At 35.7% G+C, this 18,717-nt stretch overlaps 1 protein-coding gene across 28 annotated transcripts in view; it reads right to left on the minus strand.

The window, feature by feature from the left end:
• LOC113494126 (microtubule-actin cross-linking factor 1) overlaps positions 1-18,717 on the minus strand; it is a 213,712-nt gene that overhangs the window by 115,614 nt on the left and 79,381 nt on the right. For all 28 annotated transcript variants that reach the window (XM_026872294.1, XM_026872309.1, XM_026872291.1 and 25 more), the window contains one exon: positions 88-281. In XM_026872294.1, the coding sequence (XP_026728095.1) occupies positions 88-281 (194 nt within the window). The remainder of the gene's footprint in view (positions 1-87; positions 282-18,717) is intronic.

The raw sequence follows: 18,717 nt of genomic DNA on the forward strand, positions 1-18,717 counted from the left end.
TAAGTCAAAGTGGTTATTTTATATCTTGCTCAAGCAGCATATATGGAAAACAAAAGAGATTTATATCTCAAACATAAGAGTACATACCTGATATTACGCCAGTCTATCAGATCAGGACGGTTCCTGTGTATGAGCGCGTTGAAGGCGAGTCCGTCGCGCCACGACGAGGTGAAGTCGGCGACGCGCACGCCCGGGTACTTGGCGGTGGAGCGCCGAGCCCAGCTCAACAGCGCCTCGCGGGCCGTCACGTTCGCTTCCTGACCGATCACGATGTCCGATATCTGGGGAAGAGGTTATTTATTAATTTGGGTGCTGAGAAGGTTTCCAATGTAAAGTATGCTTCAATTAACGATATTTTTCTTTAACATTTAAAATCGCATCTGAAATGTTATTATAACAGCTAAAGTTCACTGTTCTAATAAAGAAACAATGTTAATAAAATAATTTAATTTTGATATTTCAAAAGAAAATATTTTGAACGTGGCCTAAGATTTCTTTAAAAGTGTTGTGAAGGTATTCAAATGTCGTACAGAATTTCTCTTCTTTTTAATTAATTTATGATACATGTGGAAAATAGCATTTATCATTCAATTCAAAAGACACTTAGGAAACAATACTTGTTAGACGACAAACATTTTGTTGAGTCACTTTACACCTTATGTGTATGTGTCTAAAGTCGGTTATTCCCTGGCAAATAGTTATCATAAAAAATGAAAGGAGTCCACAAAATAGTGTAGTATCTGTGTCGATGCTATCGCGAAAATTTTACAAGACGTGAGAATACACCCAATTAAGCCATTACCAACAATAGCCAGTTAACATTCTTCAACTTTCTTCGCAATCTCCACTCTAACTCTTTGCGGATAGAGTTCATTATTGATTGACAAGGTTACGTGCTATGATTGAACAATTCATGCAAGTAGATTGTATCTGAGATATAATTTTAAAACTTTGTGTCTGACCTTTTGCTTGCATCTTAACTTATTAGAGATTATAATCAATACATAATACGTATTGAATAATCTGATCGCTATAAGAGAATTAATTTTGTACACCAAACAATAGTATGATAAAGAAAAGTAAGCTGTATTATGACTTTTGTGGACATAATTTATATGACATTCTGATATACACATACAGATATATTGATTAACATTGAAACAGTTGTTAGTTTATTTTAATGTGTTAACTCCTACTTAGTCAGCCTGCGATCAGGCTTACTGCAAAAAACTTGCAGTTAGAATCAATACTCTTGCATAAGTAGTGAAACTTCCTCATAAAACAAAATAAATATGTTATCTATTAAAGAAACTATGTTTTAAGTAATAACGGAAAGATTCAATTAACAAAAATAAACAGTTTTTTCGACTTCTATTAGAGACGAAATAGGAAACGGCAGAGGAAACCAAACTAAACAATTTCAGAAAAATACCAATAAACAAACAAATAGTCCAAATGATTGCCAACGTCAAAAAAACAATCTTGATATCGATGATTTAACTAAGTGTGAAACAATAGCCATAATAACATCATAATAAGACGGATAGTGTTACAGTGAAAGCTAGACTATTCGCCAGTCTGGCTAACATCCAGATCAATAATAGACTGGAACTATGAGGAAATGTGTCTGCGTGTATTTGTGAACTATATTGATGACTAGCCCAGTTATACGGACTTCACTGGACATAGGTTTAATAAGCTGGGTGTTGAAATATGTGTGACGTATGTGTTTAGAACTCTTCTTTAATCCAATATGTTGAATGGTTTTTAGAGTCCCGTAACGAAGGGGTAAAAACGAAACTGTATTAGTGAGGACCTGCTGTCCAAAAGACAGTAGCTCATGAACCGTTAAAGCTAATTGAAGTTTTTATTTAAAAATACAGTTCGATCGTGATCTCCAGGCTATTTTCCCTAAACCCTGATTAACTTAAATTCAAAATAAACTACCATCAACAAAATCGTAGTATTTAAACACTTAAACGATTCCATTAAAGTTACGAATAGCTAATAAAATAAGTACGCTAAGTGAAGACCCTGACACTATGACATCATAGATACAGCCTCGAACCGCCCACGCCTTGCATACCTCAACAATACATATAACTCTTAAGCCGAGGGTCATAAGATTGAAAATTGATTACTAACTTAACGTTGAGAGGTCAAATTTGGTGACGTATTGTATGTAAGTTTAATGTTACGTATCTTGGTAATGTATTTAGTTTGTCTTTTTAATTATTTAGCGTCTGACTTTATACATTGCCAAATGGAAATGCTGGATAACTTCGATTAAGCGAAATACAGTTAGGGGAGGGGGGGGGGGGGATATGATGTCACCAGCCGACGATGCGGCGACGTTCTGGCCACCTTAGGAAGATTGAACTTGTGCAATCAGATACAAAACACTTGTCACTCTCAAACGAGAGGTAACCAAAAATAGTTACACAAAAAAAGAGACACCAAAACGTCACTTAGAAAATAATCGTTTTGGAATACAGGCGTCTGTACAACAAGTTCTCATCATAAATTCCGATAGTCATAGTATAGATTGGTTTTCATCCCCAAACAGTATGACAGTGCCATCATCATTGGCCTAGCCTTTGCCCAACTATGTTGGGTCGACTTCCAGTCTAATCGGATTCAGCTAAGTAGCAGCGTTTTACAAGGAGCGACTACCTATCTGATCTCCTCAACCCAGTTACCTGGGCAAAACGATACCCCTTATTTAGACTGGTATGTACAGTGTATGTAAATACGACAGTGTATAGTAGATTATCATAATCAGGCAATATTGACACACGATTAGCATGAGCGAAAGTTGTACAGGCACACATAGCGATGCTTTCATGGACTGATTCCCGTCGACCAAGCCAATGAGCACGATGATTATACTTTCTTGATTCAACTGATTTTGTATCGCTACTGTTTTACATTGTTGTATTTATGTCGATTCATTGGGCACTGTATTATTGGAGGATTTGAAAGGAATTTGTTTTTTAAGGGAAAATCCTTAACTCATACATAAATTCTACCAGAGACGCATGCAAAATATAATACAGAGAGTTTTTTTATTCTTTCAATGTATTTTGGGGTCTATGTCATAAATTGCTAAAATTTACTGATTTTTTATCAATTCTAGACCTAAAAATTGCATAACGACACAGAACACATATCACTTGATTTATTACCGAAAGTAAAATTATTTCAACGAAATAACTGTTTTACACTACAGTACCTACTTTTTATTCTGATATATTAACACTTGAAACTGGATCACGAGTTCCGTATACTTTCCTTTTATATTGTGACAAACCATTATGTCTTGTGACATATTACTTAACCAGCATTTCCGCCTCGAAATTAAACGGCATTTAACTTTAGGTTAAGATATTCCTAAATGTATACCATTGCGGATGTGGAAGAGGGACAGCGTTATATACTATGTATAATGCCGTCCCCCTTCCACAACTGTAGCTTAGCTACTGCAGGTTTATTGCCAGAGGTAGTGGATAGCTTCCAATACCTGGTACAATAAGGAAAACATTAAAAAATAATAAACGAATATTTCTGTTTTATTGCTTTTTTTGTAAAGAAATTCTTAATTTTATTGATTTTAATAATTAGTATAGTGATTTTAGTAGTTAAATTTGCTAAAAGCAATGCAAGTTTTAAAGTTTCCTGTAATATTCCTTGTATTTTAACAAGTAACATTATTAGCTGCATTCAGTGTAATGGCGTCATATAAGATAGGATGTATATGCAACTTGTAAGAGAAAGTTCGTTACATGGTAACATTCGATCTGCTTTACGTAAAATCCAGAAATGATATGATATCATAAAATTATTAGAGATGACAATGATGGCGCCTGCTATGCTATCGAACTTTCTGGTATGTTACATTTAATAGTCTCTGAAATTTTCAGAAATATTATATTAAAATACATATTGATAATGTTGCTGTAGGTATTCATTATTTTCGCGAGCTGTTGCCTGCGTCTTTGCCCGCCTTGATCTCGGTTGTCGCTATATAAACAGTCACGGTATAGTCAATAAAAAGTGCCTATGTCTGAATCCAAGATTACTAAATCCAGACCAACTTTTATCTAAATTGGTAAAAAGGTTACAAACACACCCACGCACATATTCACTCTCGTATTTAATGTGATACTTAAAAGGCTCCTAAATATCGAACAATTCGTACACCTCTTGTCCCTTGCAAGAATAATATTTACTACACTCGCTGTATTCACTGTATTTATATCAGCTATAAGCGTTTAGCGTATTATGTTGTTCTAATTCATTCTATCACTTTATTCTAGTCAAGTTTAAGCTAGCTAACATTGAATCAGATTCTCGTAAGTAATACATATAATAATTTTATTTCTATGTCATTGCCATTTTAGTTTTCCTGTATAATCTAGTATTCAACTGTTTATAGAGATTGTTTTAGCACCATAATTGGTCACGTGATTAATAATACAGTAAACAAGCTATATCCTAGATCCGGTGTATAATATTTGTGTCCTTATTTGGTAAAATCTACTCTTTGATACTTGAGTTAACTGACGCTAACAATATAGTTAGGATAAAATTTAAACATAATTGGACTTCCTTTCGTAAGATAGACTCCCTAGTTAATTTCTTACCCATCAAACTTTGACCAAATCAACCACGGCTTAACCTTGATTACTTTTATCATATGTGGGTATAGCAAAAAACATCGACTCTAAAATTTGAATGAGTGTCATGAGCTAGAGCTAGGTGACATATGGACATAAGAGCCTTGGTAATAGGGTTCCGTTTTTACCCTTTGCCTACAGACCAACATTACCCTACAACCCTAAAAAAATGAAACCTTATTTCTGGTGTTAACGACATAACCCTCTTTCCTGTAGTCAGGTAAACAGCCGCCATAATAATAACAACAACAGAACAATATGATAAGTAATAGTAATTAGAACCGTATCTTATCCATATCTCTGACCAAACTGAGAGCCTGCTATTGGCCGTCAAATCTTAATGAAACCGTACAGTCATGGTCCAGCTAATAACCAACATAATTCTGCGGTCTCAAAAATACTTAACCAGCATCACGCTGTAGAAGTAAGGTGCAATTTTTCTAGGATTGACGGTAAATGTAAGTTTGTCAGCGGTTTGCGGTTTGCCCACAAAAATGAATAGCACATTAGCCTGTCTGTGAAATATGGATGAAACTATTTTATTGTGAGAACTTCAGATCCAGATCTGATTCGTTCTTTTTTTATTTAACTCAAGTATTGCAGAATCTCGTTATGGGAATACCAAGATTTGAAAAGGCTTATTGCATTTTTGTTTTGGGTCACGAGACAGCTATTTATCTACTTTGATCGTTTTAACTTGTAAAACTTATAGAAGTGTTATCCCAAGTAGTGGATTTAAAATATACATAAGGATGAAGAGTCATATTTATTTAGTGTAGTTATTAGTTAGACCACCATTTATCGTAAAATAACGTTGTTACGATAAATAACACGTTATGTTACGATAAATGGTACCTATTTGGACTTTCTTTCCCGCTTCTGACCAAAGTTCTCTAACTATTCCTAAAACTCTATACCTCAGTGATAAATATTCTACCAATGCTTTGCAATCCCAAATTTTACGAGCACCTTGAAAATATTTCCCTACTTTAGTGAGACAATCATTTTTCCATCTATCCACAATTCATACTCTTCTAAGAAGAATTCCTTCACTTGTAATTGATCTCGGGCAGGGCGCCGACGATCCTATCAGTCTATTTAGAACGGTATTCGCCATCGTTCCGCTCAATCTTGCCGCGTGAAATATCATCATCCATTTCAATTTGCTCAACAGATTCTCGACTATGATTATGACTGAATTGCTGTGAATTTGTAACTGGAGACCCATCATCATGTCTTAACGCAACCTCTGTTTCTGTGGAAGCGAGATGGTACTCTGCGCCATGTAATTCGTTGTCTCGCTTTAACGCTACTGATAGTTCTACTTTAACAGCACCTTGGTGGTGGGCAAGTTTCAGGTCGAGATACAGGTTTATATCTCCACGGTGGATTATCTGATCGTTAATAGTTCCATACCGTATATTGCTACTGTAAATAGCAAAAAAAATGTTCTCACCAATTTATTTCGTTTAGAATTGAGATACATTTAGGTTACTTAAAACGCGGCTAGAAACGAATCCGGTACAATTGAATTTTAATGGATAGTGCGTGTTTAGTCAAAACATTTTCATTTTAGTTATTTGGAGGAATCCTTCAAGGTACTTTCAACCTTAACACCTATAGGTACATGAAAATTTAATATAAAAGGATCAATTTTCGGAATCCAGTAATCCAATTTAAACAAAAACTAACAAAGGAAACAAAATCCAATCAAAACAATGGAAAGTGAGTGCATCAAATCGTGATTGCACCGAAACAGTCGTTATGCCCGTCCGTGTATGATCGGTTCACCAAATGTACGGTCGTTCCATCAAATATATGATCCAACAATGTATTTCTGTTCAGCATTGAACCTTATCGAGGGCAACGAACTATTGATATTATACACGCCAATTATAGCAAATAATTTCGTATTTGAATAGCTACAATTAGTTGAGAAGTATTGTTATTTGTATAAGCAATAATAGGTAGGTTTCTCTCGATAGCAGCTAATTTTGTAATGTTGGTTTTTAAGTCTATTTCAAGCTTATCTACTTTATATTATATTGTAAGCTATTTTGAATATGCTTAATAACAGAAATCAGGTCTAACAAAATTGTAGTTTGAAATTTTCAATACAAATGCATTGTAAATTACCTAGCGCACTGCATTTGTGAACAAAGCTCAAATCCTCCATTGACTTTGTGCATCCTAACCGCATTTTTTCCAAACAACCATTATGCTAAGTGCATTAGTGCAATATGAAATTACTTAAACACTTCGTGGGCGTAATTGACAGGCTGAGTGATCGAGCCGTCAGTCATACAACAAGATATGGCAAGCACTTTAGCAATATGCAAGTCCCGCCTACACTGTCAGGTACCAGGGCTGCATAAACACGAAGCGGGTACACGACCGCAATCAAGGAACTGTTTTTTTCCGCAGTAATAAAACCGTTTTCTAATCAAAGCGCGGTGGAACGCCTACGAAGAATAATTTTAATTGGATTAATTGGTATCAAGCGATCCAGTTAGAAAAATAAAAGACAGTGGAGTAAAAGAGCATCAGGATCGATGACTCTGTAATGGTCTAGTTCGTTTTACGAGCAAATAATTGTCACTTAGACAAAATTGATTCTAACTTATTTGAGCTACGTAGCGCAAAAAAATGATCGTTTAAATTGTTTCTGCTGAGATTCTTTTCTACAAACTTCAGTAGTTAAAAATGACAATAGATTTTATTTCCATCTTCAGATTTTAGATTACCGCCTTTTGCGATCTAAATGCGTCCATCTTGACTGACAAACGAAACTTTCTTTAGTTTAGTATCAGTCCGTGGTACCAGGAGTACATAATCAACTAGGCTGCTCCAAATAAATATCAGTGGCGTGGATTTGGTTCGTGAGGCGCGCTCGTGATCGACCGATAAGTATCTCCCCACGAACAAGCGTCACTACCGCAGTGAAAATACTTAGTAGCGGGAGTGACATGCGAACGAAAATTTAATAGAAAATTTTAATTTCTGTTATGAATGGGCGGAGCTGTTGAAGGCCTGGTTAACTTCGAGTATTCACTGATCAAAAGTTATTGAGAGGAAGTTACTTAACTTGTCTTAAACAAATAAATTTTGATGAACAAAGGACATTTGGAAAACGGGAATTACAGGCTTGTTTAGCATAACGTTGCTCTACTGAAAAACTTTGACCAAATTCAAGTGGCAAAACAAGATGATCAACATCAAGCTCATTGCATACAAGCAAATCAAAATTGCAAACGGTTTCTGCAGATACAAGGGTCCATTAGAAGCGACATGCACGCATGATGTTGCAACATCCTTTGCGGCCAAGGTTTGGTGTCAAAAACTGCGACTTGTGCCAAACGTGATGGCTTTAGATAAGTTCTCAGTGTGCTCACTGACCTCCGTTCGACTAGACTTCTAATGGCCCGACAATGGTATGAGGTAAAAATGTGTGTTTAGACCTATATGGTATCATTCTATGTCATTTTCTTGGAGTCTTGCGAAATTAAACCTTTTTGGACATATTTAGAATGTGGATTATTTCGCGCCATTTGGGGTTTCGAGTTCAAACTTCTCGTGTAGCAATAAAATTTGTAAGAATCATCTAGGACTCAATGAGAATAAAACATTCTTAATCTCTCACAGAATTCAATCGAGTTTCACCTCCATTACCTATCAAAGAGTTTTTATTCTAATCTGAGTCTCGTATAAAGAGAATTTATTGTGTTCACTGGGGGTTATCTATTAAACTTATACTGTTTAAGTAGTGGAAGCAAGACAGCGAACTACATGAAGTAAAGCAGCCTCTCACTTCCACACTTAAAAAAGGCCTACTTTAAGCGGTTGCGGTAGGCCCCCGGATCTTCACACACCACTTAATATAATGAGTGTACAGACCATAAACCGCAGACGCCAACAATTAACGATGCGAAAATAGTTTTATGTTAAATATGCGAGTTTTACTGACGTTACGTCACTTTGTTTTATTTAAATGTATGAGAAAATACGATTATGAATTAAGGGTTAAATTAAATTGTTGAGCATCATGAAAAATTCACTTGTTTTAGGCTACGCCAAAGAATAATTCAGATAGTTAACTCACAAATGTAAAAAATGAAGAAAATAAAATATAAAATTAAAACTTCTTTAATTAATTGCCCAGTATTTCACGCTGATCAAAAAAATGATAAACCTGACACACTTCAAAAAGGAACAGGGCCAACCGATTCGCGAATTACCGAAAACAATAAACATATCATAAAAGATAAAACTTTTGAAACCGCAACTAAACAATTGGCCAATTACATTACAGGTATAAGTGAAAGACCGCCAGAACGTCGGCAGATCGTCGGTCGATACACTGAGAACCCTCCATTGTATGGACTTGAAGAATTGTCCGATTGTTAGCCTTATCAGCGTTATTACTGCGTGTGCTAAACGCCGAACCATAAGCTGTACTTTAAGTTTGAAAGTGACGGTTAAATTACATCTTGATGAAGACAAAATTGTAGTGACAGTCTTCATAAAGTTGTGTCGTGTGAGATTAATTGTAGAGTCTTGTCTTGCCAAGTTCATTATATAGACTGCATTTGTTAGAGGTTTAGAAAGATATCAATCGTTCGAATCTTTCAAATCTAGACGCTTATTGTTGTGGAAAGGAAGTCTAGAAACCTGAACTTATACAATGATTCAGTCGTTAAACACAATAGAATATCTATTCCTCTCATGAATCTTTGGTCCGGTTTTCAAAAGGTTAAGTTAGGCACTGCTTTTGAATAGTATTGTCAGACAATTATTAATATCTGTAATCATTGATGGATTTGTGCCCAGCTGTGTAATTGCAATAGCTGAAGATGATGATTCAATTTCTGATTGTACTCGCAACAAATCATTTAATCATGTTTTAAGACATAAATAATGAAACAAGTCCATTTAAGTATGTGTATCAGAATTTATAAGCAATAAATAATAAACGACCAAGCAATATTGACGCCAATGAGATCATATTCCAAGTTGACATCATGACCATGTACGATGGACAAAAATGAGCAACAAAAACTGAGAAATACGAGTAGGAGTGTAATAATATAGTTATGATACATAGTTTTAATGATTTAGATGTAAAAACAATGGAGGTTTTAATTGTTAGTTATAAATCTGATTCAATCTACGAGACTACGGATATACGAGTCCCTGAGAACTTTGCTGATATGGAACGATTTATTTGTTTGCTCGTTGCGTGTTCGTAATTTAAACCATTAAGTTCAGGTTTTTCTTAGTAAATATCTTTTAGAAGGTCAAACTTTTTGTCTGTTACTTACAACTTCTTAATGTGCGCAATTTAGCTGTTAAAGACATTTAGGATTGCTGTTAATCTAAAACTTTAAACTCCAAAAAATAGAACACTTAATATTTTAGACGTCAAGTGGATATAAACGGGCCAAGTGCGAATTGGACTCGTACCATTGAGGGTTTCCTACACATAAGGTATGGAGAATCAAAGTTGCAACAAAAGATTGTCACCAATCAAAGTTATGACCTCAGCATCCGTTGCGGTAGCGTGATGTGCTAAAACAGCGGCATCAGAAATAAACAATCTGTGTAAATTTCAACTATCTGCGATTCGTTTTTCCTCCTGGATATCTACGGAACCCAAAAACAGTTTCTATCTCGATTACTTTAAAATAAATCTGTACCAATTGACGTGGACTGTAACTAGTATTTAACTAATTTGGATAAAAACTGGTCTACGTCAGTGGTCGGTCTGAATCAGGTATTTCTAAGAACCCGCTCAGTTCCAGCGCGTGTGTTAATTTTCGCAACTTTCGCAATTACATTACTCCATACTTAACTCGGAGCTTTATAAGAGGCTTCGCTATAAATCATTATAACTGTAAACAAGGTTATCAAATTGATAAATCTCTTCTTCATTTTCATCTTCTGTTATCCTCATTTCCATCCCTATTCATTTTTATTATATGATCGATCATATACATCTTTGACAACTCCAAGCAGATCAAAATTGTCTTTTCGATATTATGTACAACTAATGCGCAAAGTATTTTTTTCTTGCTCGGTAGGTATGCAAAAAATGACTCATAAATCCATAAAAGTCCATCGACTGACAATAAATTGGATTGCTTATAGCCAGAAACATTCTCTGATACAGTTAGAGATGACATCACGCGTGAGAGACCTCAGGTCCTCATGGATGATGCCATATAAAGAATTCTAGTTCCAAAGTATTAACGGTGAACATATGTGAGAAGATTTTGTGGGGCTTGATTATGAACTGGCTTTAGATAAAATGGAGGTTACAACTAACCTCTTTGGAAAAGAATTTGAAGTACATTTTAACAAATAGTGCACAGATTATGTAATTAGAGAATACCGAAACACAAATTCTGATGCTTTGAGAAAATAGTCTAACGATCGTGCTAGAATCTCTGGGCAATAAACACAAAATCTTAAATGTCACCATGTTCGCTTTAACATATTTTAAAGCTTCCAGTTCTAAATTCTGAACAGACTTGATCGTCACGTTTTTATCACATCAAAAAATGCTATTATGACAAGTAAATAAAAGGATGTAAGATCTGATTCAATGCTAAACATTCAAGCCAAATCTGAGCACTTGCATTTGCGACTTGTATTTTTCTGAAACCTCAAGACACAAGGATTAAATTCCTTTGCAAAGCAGTCAGTAAAAAAGGTATCTTAATCAGAATCTCCAACCGATACCGATTGACGATCATAAAACTGTCGAACACAACCAATTTATACGACAACACAACATATCTATTAAACTCGATTAGAACGGAAAACTAAATTAACGGTGCACTAATAAATAGCGAGTGATGTCATAGGAACGGATATAATGTATCTAGGCGGGCTAAAATTTGCATGTTCCACGGATATTTTAACCAGTTTTAAGGATATGTGGCAGGAAGACGCAGAAGATTAATTTTGGAGAATAAGTAATGGTATCCGGATAAACTGTAATAGTTTGATTAAAAATAGGACAAGCATTTAAGCAACGCTTGTACTTTAGGCTAGGTGTATTTGTCCTTAATTTTTTTATGAAACTCGACACAAGGATTCCCGCTCAGCACAAAAGTCGCGACTCAAGGAAAGAGGTTTCCTAAGTGTGAGAGCCGTACAACAATTCGAAAAAGATAATCTTTTCAGATGATGACAAAGCTTAAAAAAATCCTGCGTAACTAATTCTGTTTTTTTCTCCAGTTTAATTCCGCACACGTTGCGGACTCGACCTTCTGTATCTGAAGTTACTGCTACGATAACTGCACTTCTGAGAATACGCAGTAGCTTGATGTTAGCGCTACTTTAAGATATGTTACATGTCGGACACATAACAGTTGCGGAATGACGGCGGATAAGATTTGTCTGGAGGTACTTGAATTCACAGCACGACGCTGACATTAAGAGCAAGCGTACTGTAAATTGTTGTATTCTTGTGAATGTCAACAATGTTACAAAAATACAAAAATATGTATTTTTTTGTACCTCGAAAACCTTGAGTATAATAAGACAGCCAAAAGAAGCCATAGACCGGACAGAGGAAAGACCGAAAGCATTAAATCTAAATGGAAAATCGGATATTTGTCTTGCTAAGGGATAGGTGCGATTAAACAAAAAAAAAATATAATACACAGTATATGACTAAACGGCACCTTCAAACTGATAACAATTCAGGCTTCGGATTTTTGATATGTAAGAATATAATACCACCAGTGACAAAGGCTCCATACGACTCGATTCCTATCGGTTTCTTTTCTGTAATAATGCGAAATACTAGTAACCATTATGTTACCAGCCTGTATTCTTCCATGGTTGGGTAAAAACCTCCTTTAATTTAGAGAAGAATATAATTTATTTTTATTGAATGTTCTAAGTGTAATTACGTAGGTTGATAACTAATATAGGTATGTAGGTGTGCATGAATTGTTACTTCTTATGATAACACAAAAAGGTGTTGTTGTTTTTAATCATAGTCTCATAATTTAATCATAAACAATTGAACTGGTAACATTATGTGCAGGTTCGGGAAACAATGACGGTAATATGTTTAATATGTTTATCCTACATCCTACTAATATTATAAACGCGCAAGTTGGTATTCCTGAATGTATGGGTTTAAACGAAACATAGAATAGTTATTATCACGATTTTATTTTCCCTTGGGATCATTTTTGTTTTGTAATGGGCGGGCCCGCGGGCAGGTATAAGAAATAAATAAAAAAGCTATTTTTTTTCGCTGTATTTTCTAAATTATTACGAGTCAAACCCCGGTCGGATCCGAACCCCAGTCAAATGTGTCCATAACACATGAATCGTGATGCACTTAGCCGAGACGTCATAATTTTACTAAAAACACTACAAGTTAAATGACTGTTAATATAAATGAACAATTAATCCGGGATCCCACGAGTGTAGTGTCACATATCACTTTCCCAATTAGAGTGCTAGCCCTTTGCTTTCTAAGCGGCGAGGCGCCTGCGCCCGCGCACCGCGGAATCAGCGCGGAACCACCACTTTCGATGTTACGTGCAAGTCTGCCTAGGTCTAACTACAAACGACTATTCCGAATGGAATTCCGTTATTATAAAATGTGATAAATATATTTGGTTTTTTTTTCTTTAAAGGAAATTTTACAAAGAAATCCAACGGGCAAACTATCTGCCTATCGTTCCGTTTTATACTGTTGTAATTGTTGTATAGATTATAATTTATGTATCTATTAACATTAAAATACTAGTAAAAACTTAAAAAGACCTTTCGATACAACTAGGTAAAACAGAAATTAAATAAAAATCAATTTCCAACTAAAGGTCGATAAGCCGGAAATTGAATAATACCATCAGTCAATTTGAAATCATTTTCAACATTGTGAAAACAATTGTCATTCCAAACTACCAGAGTCATCAAAAACGGTACTTTAAATATTCCTGCGAACTGATGGCATGGCGCAAATATTAGCGTGCCTATACAAAATGTTGATATGAAGCAATACTTATATTATCCATCGCGTAACATCAGCCGGGCAAACGTGTCAGTTTTGACGAGGCTATGAGACACATAACCATGACCTTCAAATTGTAGAATGTATTTTTTCTCTTTGTAAGAATCTTTGCGATTTTCGTATGCTATAGATAGCAAACCTCTTTGGTAAACTTGCCTATGAGAAAAAAAAAACAAATATTTTGTTCGAATTTGGAATATGCTTGGCCTCCACTATAAGCATAGCTTAAATACCACTTAAACATTCGCTGTTTTCAACTACCATAAAATCCATTCTTGAATTAAAATCAACCAATGTGCATTCATAAACAGATACTTTCGCTCATATACCAGATAAACTTTAACTCTGCTGTACAGGTTAGCAGTCAGCCATACGGCACGCCAAGTTCACGTTAACGCATCGCCGAGCGCCGCGTGTCATGTGCGCCGGCGCACCTGTACGTGTTTCCTGTCCGCCATCTTGGTTCTACTCACGCAAACCCTCCTATCCAATGTTCTAGTCTTTTGGAATTTTAGTACCAACTAGCATTTCCCAGGTTTACCTCTGTTTCTGGGAGTCATTTTTGGCAAAACTTCTCTTGCCTTCTTTCTACGAAGACAACAAGATTGATCAAATAAGCTCCCAGCACTCGTAAAGTAAGCAAGTAAAGTGGAGGTCCCTGGGGGTTAGAAAAATCAACTCCTAGAATTCAAACACAACTATGATTCGTTGTAAATTGATTGACAGCATGAACCATCCAACACAGACAACCTAATGCAAAGAAACCTTAGAAGAGACGATTTACTAAAGAAGCGTTCTGACAGTAAAGCAAATGGGGTATTCATACGGATTCCCTTGCTTTATATTTTGGTTTATTATTTATCCTATTAAGAGGAAAGTTGCTCACGTACTTTATTGGAACTACTTGGCATCCACTATCTGGATAAGATCAACCTTATGGCATACTCTTATTAGGCTAAAGTTCAAGCTCTTAAACAACCCTAAATACTCAAATTACTTCGAGAACGATTGAGGCTATCTTAAGGCAGAACCATACCAGGCCTAAGACAGCTACTGACTTTGTTAATGTGGGAGGGAAAACGCGCTACAAAGTGCAGTTTGCTCTCTCACTCTTCCACCAAGCGACGATACTTAACGCGCTGACCTAAACAGCGTCATATTAGTATCTAAACTGGGATAGTTAGGCAGTAAAGATGCCAGTGATGTCAAATGCTGCAATGTAGGCATAATTTATGTTCGCGGTGCTATATTAATGGGGCATTATGGCGCCACGATTGCGAGCTTCACCGTTAACCCTCATGAGCTACTGTGTAGGTCGGAACTGAGAGAAATTATCTTAACGTTGAAATTACACCTTGAAATTGATCGTTAAATTACCTGGACGCTATTGGTGTTTATAATAAATTCAGCTGAGATTTAAGATGACTGTTTTTTGATAGATTGTGTCATAAAACACACAAATAGATATTTCCTGCTGAATCAGCTGTTGCACGAACTCTTTTGCTTCATTACATGATTCCCAAAAAAAATTAGCTTTAAAGCCGCCGATCACGACCAATTACAACTACTCAACTACTAGTAACTCCTCATAGTAAATTACTTCCAGTATTTAAACCTCTTAAACCTAGTCTAGATTTCGTCAGCGCAGGCATCGAAGCGGATCCCTGCGCGTGCGCCTCGGCGTCAGTCGCGAAACTATGACTAATCTTAGAAATCTTCGTACACTGGCGTTATATAAACCCTCTCGCGCTTCTTTACTCGCGATATGTTAAAGCAAATATTTTGTTATCATTGGACACTGGTGTTTTACGGACCTTTGCAGATACTCCGTGCAGGCTTTAATGCTTCACCTAAATATGAGGTTTGTTGCTTCACCTTAGAGCATAGACAAGACTCTTTTAATTTGATATTAAGAAAACAAGAACTGACAAGTGAAACGATCACTTCCAAACAAATAGATATAAATTACAATTTACTCATCAGATGAGCAAAACTAGTTTGAGATGAACAGCGAACTTTAGATATAAACCAGAAAATGCTATGATACTGACATTTTTCTGATTAGGGAACCAAAGGGTAAACACGAAATTCTATTTCTGACGCTCCACTGTCTGTCTGTCCGTCTGTCACCAGGCTGTATCTCAAGAACCGTGATAGCTAGACAGTTGAAATTTTCACAGATGATGTATTTCTATTGCCGATATAACAACAAATAATAAACACTTAAACTATGGTGTTTATTGGCAGAATATAAATATCAATAATAATAGCACGTTTTAACTTGGTCGAGTTAATGTCGAGTCACGAACGCAAACCATTATTGCATCGTCAAGTATTGTTCTGTATAGGTTTTGAATCAGTGATGAAATACATTATATCACTCAAAAGTGTATCTAAGAAGTATATTTAAATATCTAAGTAAGTATATCTAAGAAAAGTATTTGAATAAAGAAACTGAGAGGGTACAAAAACAAACGGGCAACGAAGTCATCTTAAAAGGCTTTTTATTTTCAGAAGTAGACCTACAAATACGCTCGAAAGGAATACTCTACATTATTTTCCCAAACTATATAATCGCTCCAGAAAATTCAAATAGTATTAATGAAACTAATCCAACAATACTGCCGTGTAGATCAGGATAAGAATATCAAATGTTGATGATGTAATAGGGTTCAAGAGATCGCGAGAACGAGGCTTACTATTATAGCTATAAATGTAGTCGTATATCGATGTGGAAGGGAGATAACGCTACGGTAAAGGTAGAGCTCTATCTCACTTCAACAATAACGACAGCTCTACTTATGAAGATGTCGGTACAGTTTGAGGTACGCTCACTGATCAAGTCATAACAGTTAATTACAAGTGAGATCCCGTTAATTGCAAGAGCTTAATCTTAACGTCGAGTTACAATTACGTAGTTAATCAACTTAAGATTTGCTAAACAAAATGGATAGCCAAGATTAGACCATTACACTGGCGGCGCAAAAAATGATCACAACATAAACTTATTTAGCTTTCCTCTATCATTTGCAGCAAAAACTTGCACCTAATTACTATGGTAATAAACTGAGTACAGGGGAGTGCATACTAATGGCATACCCATTCAAAATTGCATATTTAATGAGGCATTCGGATATGGGTCTATTGTTGTTGAAGAGATCTATCGCGATAGAGATTAAATGTTAAATAATGCTTTGGTTAAAGATACTTTAGAACTTAAGGGAATTTCAGTAAAGTATGTAGAGGCAAAATATTTTCGAAATCCTAATAAATCACACTAAATCTACTAACCGAAAAGAAGGAGGGCAGGCGATCACAAATTTGACAAAACCCATTTAAAACGAACTAGGGAATTCCATACTTGTTACGAAGGGGAAAAGTCGGACCAATACACATCCTTGCATAAAAACTCGACCAGCCAAGCGATTATTCAACGGTACGTAGTTCCGAGGGAACACCAGACTGTTGAATCGAAACAATATACTTTTGTTTGAATTTGAATACAGGTACCTAGACTGACTTAAATCGTATTAGCGTAGTCACGAATAGAAAACTTTAAATTATGGGAATGACACTCATTTTCGACAAGCAAAGTGATAATAACCTGTTTGTTTAGAGAAACGCGAATTATATACTTTTAAAACGATTCCCGCACTACGCAATTTAATAATTATTTTTTTGGGTTTTCACAAATTTTCAAGTCACATATACAAACAAATTCAAAAGCACTCGTGGATCACACAAACTCTCTCCCACGCGGGGATCAAACCTGCGACAGGTCGTGCCCATTCGGTTTGGCGTTGTGACCTCAACCACTTAACTATCGGGGCATTCGTTTAGCGTTACTGCACGGAGAAATGTGACTTGTTAAAACCTGTTCAATTGGAACAAGTTACAAATTACTTTTGTTCGAATTTGAATACTGAACAATGAACCGTGTGAAGACAGTCTCATAGCGAACTCTTGCCTGTTTCACACGATATTGTCTGTCTGTCTGCCTGTTCAGTGTTGAATGGGATTTAGTTCCTTTGTTTTACTTTCATGATACAATGTGAAAATAGACTGGATTAATGTGGAGTATGTTTTAAGATTAAACTTACGACAGCATAAGGACATATGCTAGTAATTTGGAACTTCCTACTTTAGTTTTCGATTTGATTTGATTTAATGCAGTTAGTGCGGGAGTCATTTTACAACAAAAGAAAGATAAATTAAAGAGATTTGTACCTTATTATATTTTTGTTGATACGGTTTATTTTTTTGTAGCATTAAAATAAGTTATGTCATAAAACATCGCGTCGGTGGAAGACGAAAAGCTATCCTACTGTCTAATTAAAGTTTTATTATAATGAAAAGCGTTTAGAACGCAAGTAGGAGACGATAGATATAAATGCAACTTTCTAAATATTATGCAAGAAATATACGGCTTTTCCTTCTCATTTATTATTAATGCAAAGATGTATCCAAGATTTGATTGGCACCCAAGGAAATAAATAAATAAAAGAAATAGGTACGTCTATTTTTTTTCACTAAAATGTATCTGTTTTTTTCTTCATACATGTTTCTCTAAACAAATCTATGCAAAGTGTCTGATCGACACATGCATATAAATAAGTATTTTTTTCTCCCTTAGGTATAATTACGGAGGCATCGGAGCGCGAGATCAGGCACGCCAGCCTGAAAGTGTACAATTTGCATGCCACACTAATCAGCACTGCTGTGATTAATTGAACTAATAGGAGTATGTGAAGTGTTGAAAATTTCCATAACATTTATTGAGAGGTGGTTTCTTAGGTTTACGCGAATGTTAGACATTGAAATGAAACTACTTTTACGGATTTTATCGCGGTTTAATTTTAGATTTTAGTTCCCGACGTTTCGAAACCTTTGCAGGTATCATGGTCACGGGCAGACTGCAGGTATCATGGTCTGCCCGTGACCATGATACCTGCAAAGGTTTCGAAACGTCGGGAACTAAAATCTAAAATTAAACCGCGATAAAAT

This window comes from Trichoplusia ni, chromosome 5 (assembly GCF_003590095.1).
Source record: "Trichoplusia ni isolate ovarian cell line Hi5 chromosome 5, tn1, whole genome shotgun sequence".
Lineage (NCBI taxonomy): Eukaryota > Metazoa > Arthropoda > Insecta > Lepidoptera > Noctuidae > Trichoplusia > Trichoplusia ni.